Below are 17,307 nucleotides of genomic sequence, written 5' to 3'. Positions count from 1 at the left end.
AGGTCAGAGCCCATAAGGAGCTTCTAATGCTTGGTCTACAACCAGTGTTATCTTTAGGCAAACTACTCCCAGCAGTAAGAGGTCTGCAGTCTTACTCAAGTTAAGCTCTCAAAATATGAAAATCCCGAACAAAAAGGAAAATTTCCAAACTCTTTGCTGTCAGATCCTAACATCCCAGGACCTACTACCACATGTCTTATGAAACCTATGATTACTACCTATAAGAACCATCACACCAAATGGGAGCAGGTCTGATCCTATTATCCAATGTAGCCACTCAAGACACTCCCTGAACCTCCACCCTAAGTGTTCTTGTAACTTACAATGATCTTAAGCTCAAGGCTAGAAAAATTGTAAATTACAATGAATCCAGTAACTGTATACCTGTTCTGAACTGCAGGTGGACTGCTGTTAATGATGCCACAGTCCAAGTAACTTTTTAAGATTTGAGATGTTTTTTTCTAGAGCTGGTTTTGTTACCCCTTTTGTCTTCTTCAGAACTGAGGTCAATAGCCTCTTTTTTTCATCTGCAAAGTGAAGAAAAACATGGAGACCTTAAAGTGTAGGAACTAGTTGTCAGCTCACTAACAGCTTATGTTCCATAGGTTTATCAATCCTTTGAAAACATGTTTGCACTAATTAATCTATTTATATCATAGTTTCTTCGAAAAACTATATTCTAAGCTTCAATTCTAAACTGCAGCTTTCTGCCCTGCAAAAAGACGTCTGCCGCCCTTTTACAGCTAACAGCAGCCAAAACTCAGAGAGGCTCAGAGAATTCTCTCTCAAGGGCTCTAAGGAGAACCCACTGCAACTTGTGCAGGCAGGGAAAAGGCAGCTCTCCCTACATAGGGAGCTATGGGCAAAGCTACCACAATTGAACAAGAGCAGTTATGGAAAAGGTATTTGGTTAATATAATGTAAAAGTATTAATAGTCGCAACAAAAGTAAGTAGAAATTACATTTTGCTCCAGATAAAAAGATAAAATTAGGCGCTGTTAAACTAGTTGCTCAACCAAATGTTTGGCAAGTACAGACAACATATTCTCAAACTGCTTCCTCATGTCTGATAAACTCAACTGATAAGGGGGGGGAATTACTAAAGTGGTGAGGAGATCATACCACAAATGTTGCTAAGTTCTAAAAAAAAAGGGGGGGGTAGTGTACTTTAAAATTCAGTAAACATATAATATCCAATGTTATATATCAACCCTTATAAAACTGTAAGATTTATAAAATAAATAGAGTGACAAATTTAAAAAACAAGTATAACTTTGTGACAATGAGTCACCTCTGGCAGCTAACTAGAGTCTTACGCAATTTGAGAACTACTGTAAATTATAGAAATAACTCTCAATCAAACTGAAAAAGTAAACTTTTCACTAAAAAGACTTCAGAAATGAAGCCAGTAACAGAGATATGAAAAAAGGGAAGAGAAGGCCAGAATAAATTGGTTTGTTGATATAAAATGTGAAAGAAATGTTTAAATATTATTGAAAGTTCATGTCATTGCTGTATGTTAAAATAGTAATCTGAGAGACTCCGAAGGTAGTGTAACACTAGAGTATTAGGATTAAAGATCACACTGTTGGTACTCCTAGTAGCTTTGAAGAAAAATTGCTTTAAAAATCCAAAGTAATAACGATAGACAATCTAACCCTTTTCAAAATTTTTCAAAAAGAATGGATTATAAGAATGAGATACCTAACTACTTGAGATCTTCAAAAGACATGAAAAAAACAAAAGTGAGCAAACTAGGGAATTTTTTTTTTTTTTTTTTTTGGTCTGAAAACTAATTTTCTCATTAAGTCAACCCAAATTATACCTAGACATTAAATTTATAATGGCAAATCTCTGCTCACAGTAAGGGATAGGGACGATTCCTTTATTGTAAAAAAACGACTGTTTAATACTAACGACAATTATCTAACATTATAAACAGGAGCATTTAATCAAGAATATAATAAAATATAAATATCAAAACTACCAGTAAGCAGAAGACCTAAATTAAGTAGATCTTTAAGAACAAACAGGTGCATATACACCTTTAAATTAGTGTATATGAATAAAGTTCAAATTTCATACCTTTAGCTAAAGGACAGTATTTCTGAAATGTGTTTCTATACATGAAAACATAGAAGTGAAAGAAATTTTCACATGGATTAAAAAAAGGTTATGCTCTCCAAGCATATTCTTGAAACTTGAAAAAGATCGACTTTTATAATTCTCTGCCATACTTTAAAAAAAATAGAAAGGAATACTATCTGTGAAGCAACCTGATTAAGACTTCATAATTACAATCCTCAATTTCAATAGTAATTTTTGGCTGACTTGATGCAGATTTCTAATCTTCCTTCAAAATAAGGGAAAATAAAAATCACCTTGTATCATTCAGTTGTGAATTTTTCTGCAATCTTTAATTTCAGCCTCAAAGTTCTTACTAAACAATATCCGGCCTTTACAAAAAAGATATTCTCTGCAGAAATAACTATTCACAATTTTTGTTACCCTTCATGTTGGGTCACCATGCACTTCTGCTGCTGTAATCTAAACAGGCAACTTTCTCTTTTTACACTGTTCAGTAAAATATTAGCAGTTTTCATTTTCTGGTTCCAATTTCATTTTTATCTAATTTGCTTAAGTGTTTCAAACCTAGACTCAGAACACTGTATCTCGTTCCTAAGGCTTCACAGTATTTTCTTCTATGATTTCAAACAACATAAAACTCATTTTTTTAAGTGTTAGAAAAAAATTAAAACCTCTTCAAGGATAATGTCCCAGTGATCAACTGTTGACCTAAACCGAATTCTCCATGAGTGGGCCTCTGTTGTATTCAATAGATGATGCATTACCAATTTCTCTATCTATAACAGAACTTCTTCCTATCTGGTATTTTAATACATAGGTAATTCACTTTCCCAAATATTTATAATCCATATATTAATGGCTCAAGAAGATTCTCTCTGTATTCAAATGAAAAAAACAGATATCCTAAAGTTTATTTAAATCTACTTGTAAGGATATATGATTAACTCAAGGCTGACAAGGGGGTCAACACGAATCAAGTTAGTGCAAAAGGCATAGGCTCAGGTATAAAACAAAAACAAACAAAACCCAAACAGGCTGGCAAAGCTGGGGAAAAATTTAAAGCCATCTTCCTATCTACACGGTTCACAGACCAGTGCAGTGCCTAAATTAGCTAGCGCTCTTTATAGGTTAGTTCCCTAACACATTCAGGTCATTCCGGCTGTTCCGTGCAACTTCTGGATTATAACCTAAGGCTCCCCATCACTGTGGCAGTTTGTTCTCTTATCCACAAACCTTCCTGCAGAGACCAATAAAGGAACTAATGCCATGCTTTCGGATATGGTGCCTCACACACCTCGGGTGACAGTTGGGCTACCAGGGTGATGGTCTTGCTCTCAAAAGCAACACAACATAATCGGGGAGCAGTGAGGTGCTTACTGAGTGCACTCAGGGGCCTTGGAAAAAAGCCACTCCTGAAAATACCTAACGTCAAATAAATAAGAGTGCCTACCTTTCAGATCACTTTCGGGGATATTATTTCCCTTCCTACACCGCCGCGCTCGCTCTCTTTTCCCCTTCTTGTGTAGGAGAGCAAAAAAGGAGGCACCGTAAAGGCGTAACACTGCGAGGCTGGGCACACGGGCTCCGGCGCATCTGGAGTCACCTCCAGCCGCCACAGGGCAACCCCTGGGCGATCCCATCTCCGGCAGCAGAAACGCGCCGGTCGAAAGGAGAGAACGCGAGAGGCGCGGGCGGGGAGGCGGGGAGGCGGGGAGTCCGCCCCGAGTCGGCCGAGGGGAGACCCGCGGGCTGCCGGCGCGGCCGCTCCGGACTCAGCCAGCCGCGACCCGGCGGGGGACTCGGCTCGCCGTCCCGGGGGGCCTCTCGGGGGACCCCGACGCCCCGCGTCCGGCTGCGCGGGGGAAACTTCGGCCCCGGGCGGGGGGCGCGCGGGGAGCCCCGGGACCCTGGCGGCGGCGCGGGGCCGCGTCCCGGACGAGCCCGGCGGGCAGAGGCGCGGGTCCCGGGGCGCCGCGGGCCGCGGGCGGGGGAGGGGGAGGGGAGGGGACGGGAGGGGAGGGGCGGCGGGGCACTCACCACGGGTCGAACTCGTGAATGATGCTTTCGAAGCGGATGACCGCGAAGAGGCGCGAGCTGAAGCCGGCCAGCCAGGCCAGGAAGAGGATGGTGAAGGAGAGCAGCGACTGCCAGCCGGCCGGCTGCGACAGCCCCCCGGACAGCCCCGCGGGGGCCGGCTTCGGCGGCGCCACGCCGCCCGCCGCCTTGTGCGCGCACTGGGCCCCGGGCCCGTGGTGGCCGTGCCGGCTGTTCCCCAGGGCCATGAGGCCGCTCCACGGGGACGAGTTGAGGGACGACTTGTGCTTGCTCTCCGGGGCCGAGGGCTCCGCCATGTTGTGCCCCGGCGGCGGGTCTCGCTCCTCGCCTCCGCCGCCGCCGCCGCCGCCGCCGCCGCCGCCGCCGCCGCCGCCTGGTGCGAGGGGTGCTGGGCGGGGACCCGGAGGAGGAGGAGGAGGAGGAGGAGGAAGAACGAGGAGGAGGAGGGAAGAGCGCCGCGCGCTCCCGCCCTCAGCGCCGCGCGGCCGGGGGACAGGGGGTGGAGGCGGCGGCGGGGAGTCTCCGCCTCAGCAGCGGCCGCGGCCGCCGCGCTCTCAACTCGGATGGCCCTTGCGCCCCACTAGCCATCCGTGTCCCCCGTGCAGCTGCGGCAGCGGCGGAAGCCGACGGGACGAGGGCGCCAGAGAAGAAGCGGCAGACGGAGGCGGCACCACAGCGCCGAGCAGCAATGACATTCCCCCTCACGCCGCCGCCCGCCCCGCGGAGAGGAGCAGGAGGAGGGGCCCCCGGAGGCGGGGCGGAGCTGGGCCACCTCGGACTCCGCCCCCGGCCCGACAGGAACTGGCCCTTCCACCTGTCACAATGCGACAGGTCCGTTAGGGGGCGGGCCCGGCGCCGCGGCGCCAGCCAATGGGGGCGCGAGCTGGGGCGGGGCTTCGCCCCACCGCTCGCCCCGCCCCCCGCCGCTCCCGCCTCGCGCCCGTGCGCCCGGAGCGGCGGTGCTGCGCGGCTACGGCTTCATTGTCAGTTGAAAGACGCGGTTTCGCGCGCCGGTGGTGTCGGCTAGGAAGGGTGCTAGGCGGCTCCGCTCGCTGCATGAAGCCGAGCCGGGACGCGGGGTCGGAGGGTGGTCGACAGCAGCGGAGGCAGCTCCGTCAGAATCGGCTTAAGGGAGGCGAGCGGCGCCGCGCCGGCCAACCGGGCGCTCGCGGGCTCGCGGCGGTCGTGACTTTTAACCCGCTTTGCGCGGAGCGCCCGCCACGTGACCGAGCGCGCAGGCGCGTTGCGCTCGTCTTGCGCGCGCGGGGCTGGCCGGCGGGGCTCGGCCTCCGGGGCGCCCAGCGCAGCCTGCGAGAGCCGCCGCCGCCCGGGTCCGCCCGGGTCCGCCCTGCCCGCCTCCCCGGGGTCCTGCTTCCGAGGTTGCGAGCGGAGGCAACTCTGCCGGCGCTGGAAACTCTCCGGAGCCAGACGACGAGCTCCTAAGAGACCCAGGGGGCAGACGAAGTGCGACTTTTCTTTGGCTCTTTTCACCTCTTGTATTTTTCAAATTGTTAAGGTTGCGTTTGTTCGCTGGAAATGGGAGCAGATGCAGCGCTTCTTTGTGAGCGGGCTGCGTGCAATCCACGGAACCAGTGAAACTTTGTGTCCGCTCTCCCTGAATTCTCTTGAGTGAATAACAACGGGTTGAAGACGCCTGTCCGCAAATTTTTGCAGGTCCTCTGTTGTATTTTTAGACCTTCCTCCCCTTTCTTCCCTCCCCCCCCCCCCAAGAAAGTGCCACCGGAGACACTAAATTCAAGGCAGAATGAGTTTAAACGTAAGTGGCGTCGTGAGCCTCGAGTTACCCTAAGATACACCCCGCCCAGGGCACGGAGCTTTGATTCCCTATTTTCCGTGTAAAGTCATTGTCCGTGCTATTGGGGTGAATAACGTGAGCTTAGAAGCCCGTGTTCGCGTGATATTATAAAAGAACTCAGTTATGAAGTCATTTAAAAAATGTAACACATCTAGCAAACTTAAACATTTAGAGATTGTGGTTAAACGGTAGGTCTTTTCAAAATGTTGGATAAATGAACGAGTACGCGACTTAGTTTGAGATGGGTCTTTGAAACTCATGGATCCTTTTAACCTGCTAAGTGATGAACTTTTCTCAGGTCTCCTTACAAAAAATAAATAGTTTCATTAAGGAAAGGATTGAAAAGGTTTCCAGAAGCGGTCTTTGCCAGTAACAATTTAATAGCTGATAAATTTGTGGAACATCTACATTATAGTGAGAATTATCATAGGGTATTCACTGAGCCCTGTCGTAGAAGGGTCACATGCTCTTTCTCAGAACCCAAATGGAAAAGGCTAAAATGCCAGCATTTAGAGTATTGATGCCCATATTCCATGAATATGGATATTGATATTCTATCAATCTAAAATGAACTTTATATTTTTATTTTGGTATTTCTATTTTACTATCTTTTATATAGATACTATTAAGCTATATATACACTATCTTGCTTCCTTTTTGGTGTTTTTTTTTTTTTTTAAGATTTTATTTATTCATTCATGAGAGACAGAGAGCGAGAGGCAGAGACACAAGCAGGCTCCCTGCAGGGAGCCCGAGGTGGGACTCCTCCCGGGTCTCCAGGATCAGGCCCTGGGCCCAAGGCAGGGCTAAACCACTGAGCCCCGCCCCCCGCCCCCGCCCCAGGCTGCCCTCTTTTTGGTGGTTTAATCGCCAAAGTCTTGGTCTGAAAAGCAACAAGACTCCGTTCCAGTTGCATATTTTTGCTTACAAGCCATGTAGCATTGGCCAAGTCACCTACCTGGGTTACCCCTTATACTCATAAAGTCAATTGTTAATATCACATGAGATAGCTTATCTGAAAATACTTTGAAAAATTGTTAAGAATCACAAGCAAATGCAGCTTAGCCGTGAGTATTAAAGCAGTAGGGGAAAAACCCTGTTATTCTTGGTCTTTATTCACTTACTAATACATTCAGCAAGTGTTTATTGAGCTCCTTTATGCCAAGCACTATGTGGGCACGGGATGCAGTAGGGAACATGAGAAATGTGGTTCCTTCCTCACAGAGCTCACCAGCCAGCCCTAGGGAAATGGGCATTGAGTAAACCACCGCCTTCCTAAGTACCAGAATGAAACGTGACAAACATTATCAAGAGAAACACATGGAAATTTGATCTGCACAAGATGAGACTGTTACCCAGAGAAGCAGCACTGGGAATGAGGATAAAATGACCAGGGGAAGAAGAAAGGAAAGAATTACCTAGACAGAGAAGCACAAAGGCTCTGCTTTGGCTCCTGGGAGGCAGGTACAAGTAACCCAGAACATGGCCAATATGGCTGCAACTCAGTGGAACTACGTGAGATAGGAGTTGAATAAATGGCCAAAGAGTGTAGGTCATGTTAAGAGATGTTTTTGTTTTGTTTTAATCAGAGACTAATAGGGAACCATAAAGAGATTTAAGCAGAATTTGGTATGTATGAGATGGAGTGAGAGAATTCATCAGCTGTGTGTTTTGAAAAGATTAAAAAGAGTGCAATGTGAAAAGCACGTTGCAGAGGGGACCAATAAGAGATCTCCTCAGTCCATCTGTGCCAAATCTGAGATTTCAGATATTTTGTAAGGAATGAATTACAAGGAACCACTAAGGAATCCATAAAAATAAATTGCAACATGGTGAATTCTCAATTTCCAACCCATCAACATAGAAAAGTGACTCAGTTCATGCTTGAAGCTTGAATGTGTTGTTTTGACTCTGCACTTGAGCTTCTTGATCCTGCTAAGTGTTTTAGATGCTGAAACTGGGACAGGAGGGCCCAGAGAGGAAGGGATTTTTAGGGGCCGTAACAAAAGAATGGAATCTGGAAAGGGACATAAAGTAAGGACAGGAGTGACACAGAGTGCAGAGAAAAGTGATGTATGATACAATTGAAAAGTGTGCCTGGCATTGGCAATCAGGGTTTCACCAATTACTTTGGCAAGGTCAATTTTAGTGAAGTGGTAGGGAGCAGGAACCAGATGGCAGCAGGTGAGGAGGGTTTGGAAGCTAAGGATGTGGAGGCCAACCTTTTTAGAAGTCTGGCCTTTAAAGCACACAAAGAAAAGACAAAATGACTGATCCTCAGTTCCTGGCTTTTCCCAATAAGGTCAAGAAAAGATTTCAGTGCAGATAATGTGCCTCAGAAATGGCACAGGTCTAAGAAAAAGTTTCATTCTCTTAGAAACAACATGACACATACTCTTGCACTGGGCACTGGGCATGGTAGGGAGCTGCCAGAGTCTGGCATATGACTGGCATTTGTAAATATTTGGTGACTGAAGGACTTCTCTACCATGAAGTCCAGAGAAAGATAGTTGCTGGTATTGATTCCATTGCTCAAACATGTCTTCGGGGTTTCCATCTTTCCACTCTATGCTGGATTGTCTGTTGTCAACTCATCTTCACCCCCTTCTGTGGTCTCCTTTGCATTGCTTGGGAGAAGCTGAGAACAGTATTTCCCAGGTCCTCTTCCCTGTATGGTTCCATGTTAGAGTTTGAGAGGAACCTAGTCAAGATTTGGAAGACAGAAAAGAGGGGGAGGTGGCTTCAGACAAATGGAAAAGAATGAGCAAATGTGCGATTCACAACATCTTTTTAGCTGCTGTGAGAACCACTTACACCATTGTCGTTGAGTAAGACAGACATAGAGTAAGGGAGGTTTTTTTTTTTTTTTTTTGGAAATGATTGGAAAGTTTTTGAAAAGTACCGGTTTCAGCCCTTTAGGTTGAAGTTTTCAAGGTTGGCTTCCCTGACCCTGACTTTTAGGAAGCAACTTCACTGATCTTAGTTTCCCTCAGTCTTCCAACATTCATACAAAAAATCATCCCTATACTAAACCCTTTATTTCCGAAATACCTAGAATAGTTCTGTTTCACCAGTTGAACCTAATAATACACATTCAGTTCTCTTAGTGTGTTGGTTTTCATTCCTTTGATTGTTGCCTGAAATTTTTCATTCCTTTTTATGGCTTCATGGTATTCCAAAGGATGGTTGTACCATACTCACTTAATCAATAGCCAATTCGTGGGTGTTTGGGCTGTTTCCGATCTTGTGCAACTACAAATATGGATACAATGAATAGATTTATAAAGAAGTGATTGTTCCCAAGTGTAGGAGTGTTGGTTGGAGAAACTACTGTAAGGGAAATTTGATATAAGCATATTTGGAATTTCAATAGATAAATTGTCCTCCATGTAGGCTTGTATCAATTGCATTCCCACAATGTGTGAGAGGCCCATTTCCTTGGGTCTCACCAGCAGAGTGTGTAAAGAAACTGTGGGCTTTTTGCCAACAAGTGAGGTGTAAATTGGCAGTTTTAATCTGCATTTCTCTTACGAGTAAGTAAGGCCAAGGGTATTTGATTTTATATTTAAGGCAATCTTTTCACATCCTCAATGAAGCAGAGTTGGCATCACTGATTGTGTATCTTTAAGCATAATTATTGGAGTAGTATGCTCCAATGTTACGGAAACCATTAACATGTATAGTTTTATTTGCCAGTTGCTCAGAAAACGAGGTCATCTATATTGAATTCATGCAAATCTGTTCTTAAAAAAAAAAAAAACCTCTTCCGTTCAATTTAGCATATCCCCTAGATTATCTATTCTAGATCATGTACTTCATGAAAGTACTTTTGAAGTAATGAAAGGATTTTTTTTAATGCTTCATTAAGAAATTCAAGTAGAAATTTTCTAAAGATAGTCACTGTTAGCAAAAGCATCCCCTGATAGAAAGGTGATTCTTCATTTTGTTTTAATATCATGAAATTCTGTGCCTTCCTGATATGTAGCTAAACTGTCCATTTCTTCCTAAAAACCTTATAGGAATAAATGAGTAAATAGTTACTTTAGCAAATAATATTTTCTTTCAATGTGTTTCCATTACAATTATAGTGATTCTGATACAGTATTATCACCCATCCCCATACATTTGGGATATTTTTTATGTTAACCCAAGAAGTCACAATAACTGCCTTATATTTATAAGAGAAATTTTTAAATTATGTTCTTATGAAATAAGAATAATGCTCAAAAAAGGTCATAAAATATGAAGATACTATTATTTCACCCTAAAGGTGTCAGAAAAACAGGAAACTTGAGCTAGAGGCTCCATCTTGCTTAACAAGAGAATTTGATATATACTGAGCTTCAGAATTTGTGTATACGTTTTTTTTTTTTTGTATACGTTTTTTTAAAAATCTCCTCACTTCTTTCTATTACAAATCATTGATATTTCAAATGTTTAATTTAAACTCAGGTACAATAAATACAATGCTGAAGCAATGTATTCCACTTAATAATTACAACAAATTCATTTACTAGGGAATTAGAAGAGATTTTGTTGGTTATTAAATTAGTGACACAATGGAGAACGGAGGGCACATTAGCTGGAAGGTATAAAATTGAAAACTACATTATAATTTTGAGAATAAAAACAAAATTAAAAGGAGCTGAAGGGACATATTAATTAAAAATAGTTGAAACATCTAAAGCATTGTAAATGCATTTATGATTGGGGTGTTGATTTTATTTCTGAAAGTGTGGGTTTCTTAGGCTTTCAGTTTTCAACAAACATTCAACAAATGGATTGGAGGTACCGGGTAATGGATGTATTGAATGGATTCACGGAGGGATAAGGGAGACCAGAAGACATCTCTATAGCTACACAGCCAGACCTCACAGCAAACAAGAAGTTATTTGACAACATACAGCATTTGTGGTGGATCAACAAAACTCTGCTAGGCCAATGGAGTGACCTGTCTGTCATCTTCCTTGCACTCAGCAGCAGCCTACACCATGCCCTCTCCATATGCTGACTTCACTGTTCTGTGTTGGTTTCCATTGTGACCACCTCTCTTGTCTTTACCCTCTAATTCATTCACTATTCTTGTTCTCAGAAACTCTTTATGCATGCTTTCTTTTAACTCCTACAGCTTTGGGACTTCTACTTACAGCCGTCTGTTGAAAAATTCTGTCTTCTCATGAAATCTTTGCACATCTGCCTTAGATCAGTTTCCTCAGAAGCAGACCCTTAGATGAGCCTTTGTGTTATTTTTTGGTAGTGCTCTCAGGATTAAGTGGTAAGGGAAGAAGCCAATCAAGGATGCACTGTCAGCAAAGTCCAAGGAGGGTCCTTCAGGATAACCCCTGGATAGGTCCCAGGGAGCTTGGGAGTGTAAGTTATGCCTCTGACATCTAAACAAGAGGCAAAGACCTGAGGCGCTGCAACTTCCACACCTGTGGCTTGCTGGGAAATGAGCCAAGGCGATGCATGAGCTTCTAGGCACTTCTGGCTCTCTGGTTATTTGAAGAGAAAGTTTGGGACAGAAACACAGGCACATGGTAGAGGGGGACCTGCAGGTCTTGGATATGGATGAAGCACTGCTTCAGCATCCCTCTCACATTCAAATGTGGCTCAGATTGCAGTTCCCTGAAAGAGACAATCTGCTGGGTAAAGAAGTTATCCTCCCTTGTAGGATGCTCCTATTGGACTGCTCTACAGGCTCACTCACTCCATGGACTGTTGGTTACATCTAGACCAGTCACATTTCTCTGGTCTTGTCAGTTGCAGCTCAGGTAGGAGGGCCACATGCTACAGTGCCTGGTCACCTAGGTACACGGTCACCTCCAATAGGTGGCTATGACTGACAGTTATGCCAAGGCTCTTAAAAGAGAGCAGAGTAACTGGCCTGCATCTTGTACCTTGCATGGTCTGTTCCAATACAGACTAGTTCATCTTGTTTGAGTTTATTTGCACCTAAGTGCATACTTGTTACTTTAATTTTGTGTTTTGTGGGGGTTGTTTTTTGGGGTTTTTTTTTTGTTTTTTGTTTTTTTGTTTTTGATCAAGTGTATCTTGAAAGCAAACCACCATTTCTTAATCTCAGATTTGATTTTTTTGGATGAGTAGGAGTTCTAAATAGTAATTACTACTCATGTGCAGGAACAGGAACAGGTGCTTGGTATTTTCTTATTTAATTTACTTCTGACAATATTTCTCAAAGCAAGACCCCACAATACATACATTATAACCACCTGGAGTGCTTATTATAAATGTAGATTCTTGTACCCTACACCCAGTATGTCTGGGGCATGACCTATGAGTCTGCATTTTCAATAAACATCCCAAGTAATTTGATTCACTTTGAAGTCTGATTACCACTGCTTCATAGTATAGGTATTATTCACATCATTTTACTTTTTTTTTTTTTTCACATCATTTTACTTTTAAGGAAACTGAGGTTTTATATTTTTTTAAGATTTTATTTATTTATTTGACAGAGCACAAGCCTTCTCCAGGGAGAAGGAGAGGGAGAAGGAGGCTCCCTGCTCCTAGGAGCTCAATCCCAGGACCCTGGGATCATGACCTGAGCCAAAGGTAGACACTTAACCGACTGAGCCACCCAGGCGCCCAAAATTGAGGTTTTAAAAGGCTAAGAAATTTATCTGAGGTCATATACAACTAACACAGAAAGTGTCTTGAAAGTTCTTTTCCATAAAAGGAAGTTTTCACTGATGCTATGTGAAGGTTTGCTTGCTTGCAAAAATGTTTACTATCAAGGCAAATTTCAATTGTAGTCAATACAAAATTATGATTTGAATATTTCTATATTCCTATCAGGAAAACGAACAAACATCTGAGTGCAAAGGAAGTAAGTAGTCAAGCAAATCTGTGAAGCTAAAAGTGAAGGGGTTGGTAAAAGAACATCATCAAGAGATTGAAGTGGTAGTTCAGCAATTTTGTTCCAGACATAGTGATAGTGTATGTTTGGTGGGATGCTGGGAAGGTTCAACACCTCATATTTGAGCCAGGAATGCTGTACTTTATGTAAGATAACCTGAGCATACACATGGAATTTCGAAATGTTCTTTTGACCCAGGCAAGAATGCAGGAGGTGGATGCGGTGGAAGTTCTTCCTATTTAAAACATAGCTGTAGACTTTGCATGCCAGGCCTTGACCATGTACAGAAGTGGCCACATTTCTTGGTGAAGTGTGGTTTAAAACATTTGGCAGAGTAATAGCAATCAAGGATTGGCTTGCTTGTAGAAAGGTGGAAGGTAGTAAAAATCTGATTTCCTTGTGTTTCATTGCCCATGAGGCATTCTTCTATGGAAACCAACTTAGAGATACCCTAGGAGGTAACAGGCTCTGGTCCTAAACTTTGCATATTGAAGCCAGAAACTGCTCTTTCTACTAAATTCTTCTTTTTCACATATTCAGTCCATGTGTTGTTATGGACTGAATATATCATCCCCATATTCATATGTTGAAGCCTTAACTCCCAATGGGATTATATTTGGAGAGAGGGCCTTTCAGGAAGTGATTAAGGTTAAATGAAGTCATAAGGGTGGGTCTGGTGTCCTTAAACCAAGAGGAGGAGATGTTAGAGATCTCTCTCTCTTGTGCAGACCACATAGAGAGAAAGCAGCTTTCTGTAACCTAAGGAGAGAGATCTCACCACAAACCCACACTTCTAGCACCATGATCTTAGACTTCCAGTCTCCAGAACTGTGTTGAAAATGAATTGCTATTGTTTTAGCAATCCAGTTTTGGAAACTGTGGGAGCTAAATAGGATGTGTACTGAGCACAACCTAGATGATCAGTATATTTTTCTTTAGGTGACTTTCTCTACTCTAGAGTAGTAACAAACATTTTTGAAATAACAGAATCTTAAACTTATAAGATTCAACCAGATTGTATAAGGAAGTGGCTAACATATACACAGTCATTTCACCTTACCCACTGGAAATATGTTCCAAGACCCCCAGTAGATACATGAAACTGAGGGTGGTCCCAAACCCTATATATGCTATGTATTTTCCTATACATACATACTTATGATAAAGTTCAGTTTGTAAATTAGACACAGTAAGAAATTAACAACAACTAGTTATAAAATACAATTATCACAACATACTATAATAAAAGTTATGTGAATGTGGTATTTCTCTCTCAAAATATCTTATTGTATGGAACTCACCTCCTTCTTAGGAGGGTGATGTGAGATGACAAACTGCCCATGTGATGAGATGCAGTGAAGTGAATGATGAGGGAACGTAATGTAGTGTTGGGCTATTGTTGACCTTCTGACCATATGTTAGAAGGAATATCATCTTCTTTCGGACCTCAGGTGACTGTGAGCAGGTGAAATGACAAAAAACAAAACTGTAGATAAGGGAGAACTATTGTATCTCATTTATTTAGGAAACTTAGGACCTTTACAAATACCCAGAATTCTTTATGGTTTGAATTCTCACTTTACTTATATTCCAAAATCTATTAGCATATAAAAGAAGCATTACAGATTTTTTTTGTAAATACTTCATACGAATTTGAAGACCACAACCCTAACATTTTTTCCTATAAAGAATCTAATTCAACACTCATTTTATAGGTATATAAAGATCCTAGAAAGGCAAAGGCAGGTCCTAGAAAGGCAAAGTGACTTGTGAAAGACACAGAACTTATTAGTGGCCAAGCCAGGATTTCCACCCAGTTTTAGTGATTGCTAGTATATCATGAATGCCTTCCAGTTCAATGCACTAAGTGCTATATTACAAATGCAAAAAGTTTTTATTACAAAATATGCTTCAGATTTGTAAGATAATACATTTGAGAGGGAAGTGTTATTTTGAATGTTACTTCTTTCTTCTTTCTTTCTTTCTTTCTTTCTTTTCTTTCTCTTTCTTTTATTTTTTTAGATTATTTATTTATTTATTCATGAGAGACACACACACACAGAGAGAGAGAGAGAGAGACAGAGATATAGGCAGAGAGAGAAGCAGGCTCCCAAGAGGGAGCTTGATGTGGGACTTGATCCTAGGACCCTGGGATCACAACCTGTGTTGCAGGCAGACACTCAACCACTGAGCCACCCAGGTGCCCCTAAACATTACTTTTAATAATAATTTGGGTAATAATAATTAGTCTGCTACTGATACAATAATGCGGCATAACAAACAACTGCAAAATTTAGTGACTTATGACAAGTATTTATTTTCACTCATGGACCTGTGACTAGTCTGTGATTCCGTTGGGCTTAGCTGATGTCAGTTGAGCTTAGCATCAGATATGAGGAAGGATGAGGTCTTCTCCATTTATCTCTTCAGTTTCCTTGGACTCAGTTGCTTTTCAGTTCTCAGGGCAGATATCAGAAGCTCAAAAACCAAACCAAATCATGCAAACATATTTAATCCACTGTGTAAAAAAAAAAAAAATCCACTGTGTAAGGTCTGCTGTTGTTTCATTAACCAAAATAAGTCCTACAGCCAAGTCCAACATCAATGAGTTGGGCCTGGATGTATGACCAGCTCTCCTGAGATCATTGCAAAACCTCAATGGCAAAGTACATGGAAGTATAATTATATTACAGAAAAAAGATGAATTGAAAATAACAATCTAACCTATGAAAAATGACACTTGCGGTTTCTGGTATTAGAATATAGTTTATAAAATGTACTTTATATAATTCTGTGCATCAAATTTATGAGCCAAAAGTGAAAATAAATTTGAATATGCTGTATATAACCTCTTCTTTAAGATAAGGAAACATAGAATTAACGAAAAGTTCTATATTTCTTCAACAAAATATATGTCTCCTCTAAAGAGTGTCTGCTTTACCTATATGCAAGGCTTTGTTTAAATGACAAAAAAATATATTTTGATTGTAAACTTGTCATTTTGGAAAAATTTTAATTATATGAGGAGTTTTAATGTTTAGGGTGTGTAAACCTAAACTTCATTTAATCTTGCTTTAAAATTAATTTAATCATTAACACAAGAATTAGGTAAAGAAGAGTTCTGAATCCAAGAATATGGAATTTAGAGGCAGTAAAATAAAGAGGCCAATACAGAATCCAGAAAGAATGATAGAGAAAAAGCTGTAGAACTCCAAGAATGGGAAGGAACACCATATAAAGTCATGTTATCCAAATTTTAACACCATCTAGCCAGAATTAGACACTTTTCTTTTGGGCTACCCAAATGTCACTTCTAAAAAAATTCTGTTTTTAAACTGGATTAAGAATAAAGATAACTTATAAACTCACTATAGTGAAAAACCCAAAGTTTGTTTGGGTTTCAGGTGCAGCTTGATCAAGGGCTTTGAACAATGTCCCTAGACCCCAATTTCTCCATCACTACCATCCACTTGCATTCTTATTCACTTCCACATTGGTTCCATTCCGAGACATGCTCTTCCCGTAGTTCAAAATAGCTGCCACCTCTCCAACCACATCTTACATTCAGATGAGAATAGAATGTTATAATCTTTTTTTTTTTTTTCCCCAAAATTCCCAGCATTCTCATTGCATCTGCTCATTGGCTCTGAGCAAACAGTATTCCTATCCTTGAATCAATCACTATGGCCAGGAAACTGATAATTGCCTTATTGGCCTCAAGTCCATGCTCCATTCTTGATTCTGGAACTTGATTCTGGAGCCCCACCAGAAGCATGCTTGGTTGAAAATGGGAAAAGATTTCCCTTGGGTTATAGTTAATAAAAGACAGGAGTGTGGATGCTGGGTGTATATTACAATCCTGTGATGTGTTGTACTGAAAATATTCTTCAGTTGTTTTATAGTTATAAGCAATTTATAGGAATCCAGTGATAAGCCCTGCTATGAAAATGTCCTTCACATTCTTTTTTTTTTTTCACATTCTTTACACAATATGTCACTTGAGCTTTTCTGTGACTTCTATGTAATATAATACTGCATAATGACAATAGCAACCATTTATTGAATAAGTCCTATTTATCAAGCACGCCAGGAGCTCTCACTTAATCCTCATGTCAGCTCCTCCAAAAAAAGCATTAGTGTTTATATTTTAAAAAATAAAGAAATGATGCTTGGAGAGGTTAGCCACCTTTTCCATGAATATGTAGAGAACCTGGTAAAACTTGTGGACTATATTAGTTAGATAATATCAAAGACAAATTAGTCTGAACTCTCAGTGGCTTAACACAATGAGGGTTTATTTCTTACTCATGATTCACATCCAAGTGGGCTTCTGAGGGCCTCTGCTTTGTGTGATTACTCACAGACCTAGGCTAACTGAGGCTTTACTTTCACAGGGCTACAGCATCTGGAACAACTGGCTTTCTCCATCACCATGGCACCATGGCAGTTGAACAGCCTGGAGAGTCACACA

At 42.0% G+C, this 17,307-nt stretch overlaps 2 protein-coding genes across 3 annotated transcripts in view; one reads left to right on the top strand and one right to left on the bottom strand.

Annotated features, from left to right (window-relative positions):
* The window catches only part of STT3B (STT3 oligosaccharyltransferase complex catalytic subunit B), a 107,604-nt gene extending 102,681 nt beyond the window's left edge, over positions 1-4,923 (bottom strand). The window contains exon 1 of the mRNA XM_077865543.1: positions 4,126-4,923. Coding sequence (XP_077721669.1) covers positions 4,126-4,439 — 314 coding nt within the window. The 5' untranslated portion in view covers positions 4,440-4,923. The remainder of the gene's footprint in view (positions 1-4,125) is intronic.
* A 65-nt stretch (positions 4,924-4,988) lies between these two features.
* Positions 4,989-17,303, top strand: LOC144294030 (uncharacterized). 2 transcript variants are annotated; one of them, XR_013361423.1, is made up of 3 exons: positions 4,989-5,607; positions 12,776-12,880; positions 17,231-17,303. XR_013361423.1 is itself a non-coding variant. In XM_077865548.1 (2 exons), the coding sequence occupies exon 1, from the start codon at positions 5,014-5,016 to the stop codon at positions 5,584-5,586; it is 573 nt and encodes a 190-aa protein (XP_077721674.1). In that variant the 5' UTR covers positions 4,989-5,013; the 3' UTR covers positions 5,587-5,607; positions 17,231-17,303. The 2 variants fall into 2 exon arrangements, 1 of the variants encoding a protein (XP_077721674.1); XM_077865548.1 differs by lacking the exon at positions 12,776-12,880.
* The last annotated feature ends 4 nt before the right edge of the window (positions 17,304-17,307 follow it).

This window comes from Canis aureus, chromosome 22 (genome assembly GCF_053574225.1).
Source record: "Canis aureus isolate CA01 chromosome 22, VMU_Caureus_v.1.0, whole genome shotgun sequence".
NCBI lineage: Eukaryota > Metazoa > Chordata > Mammalia > Carnivora > Canidae > Canis > Canis aureus.
The sequence above is the reverse complement of the archived record's forward strand: the minus strand, read 5'-3'. Positions and strand labels throughout refer to the sequence as shown.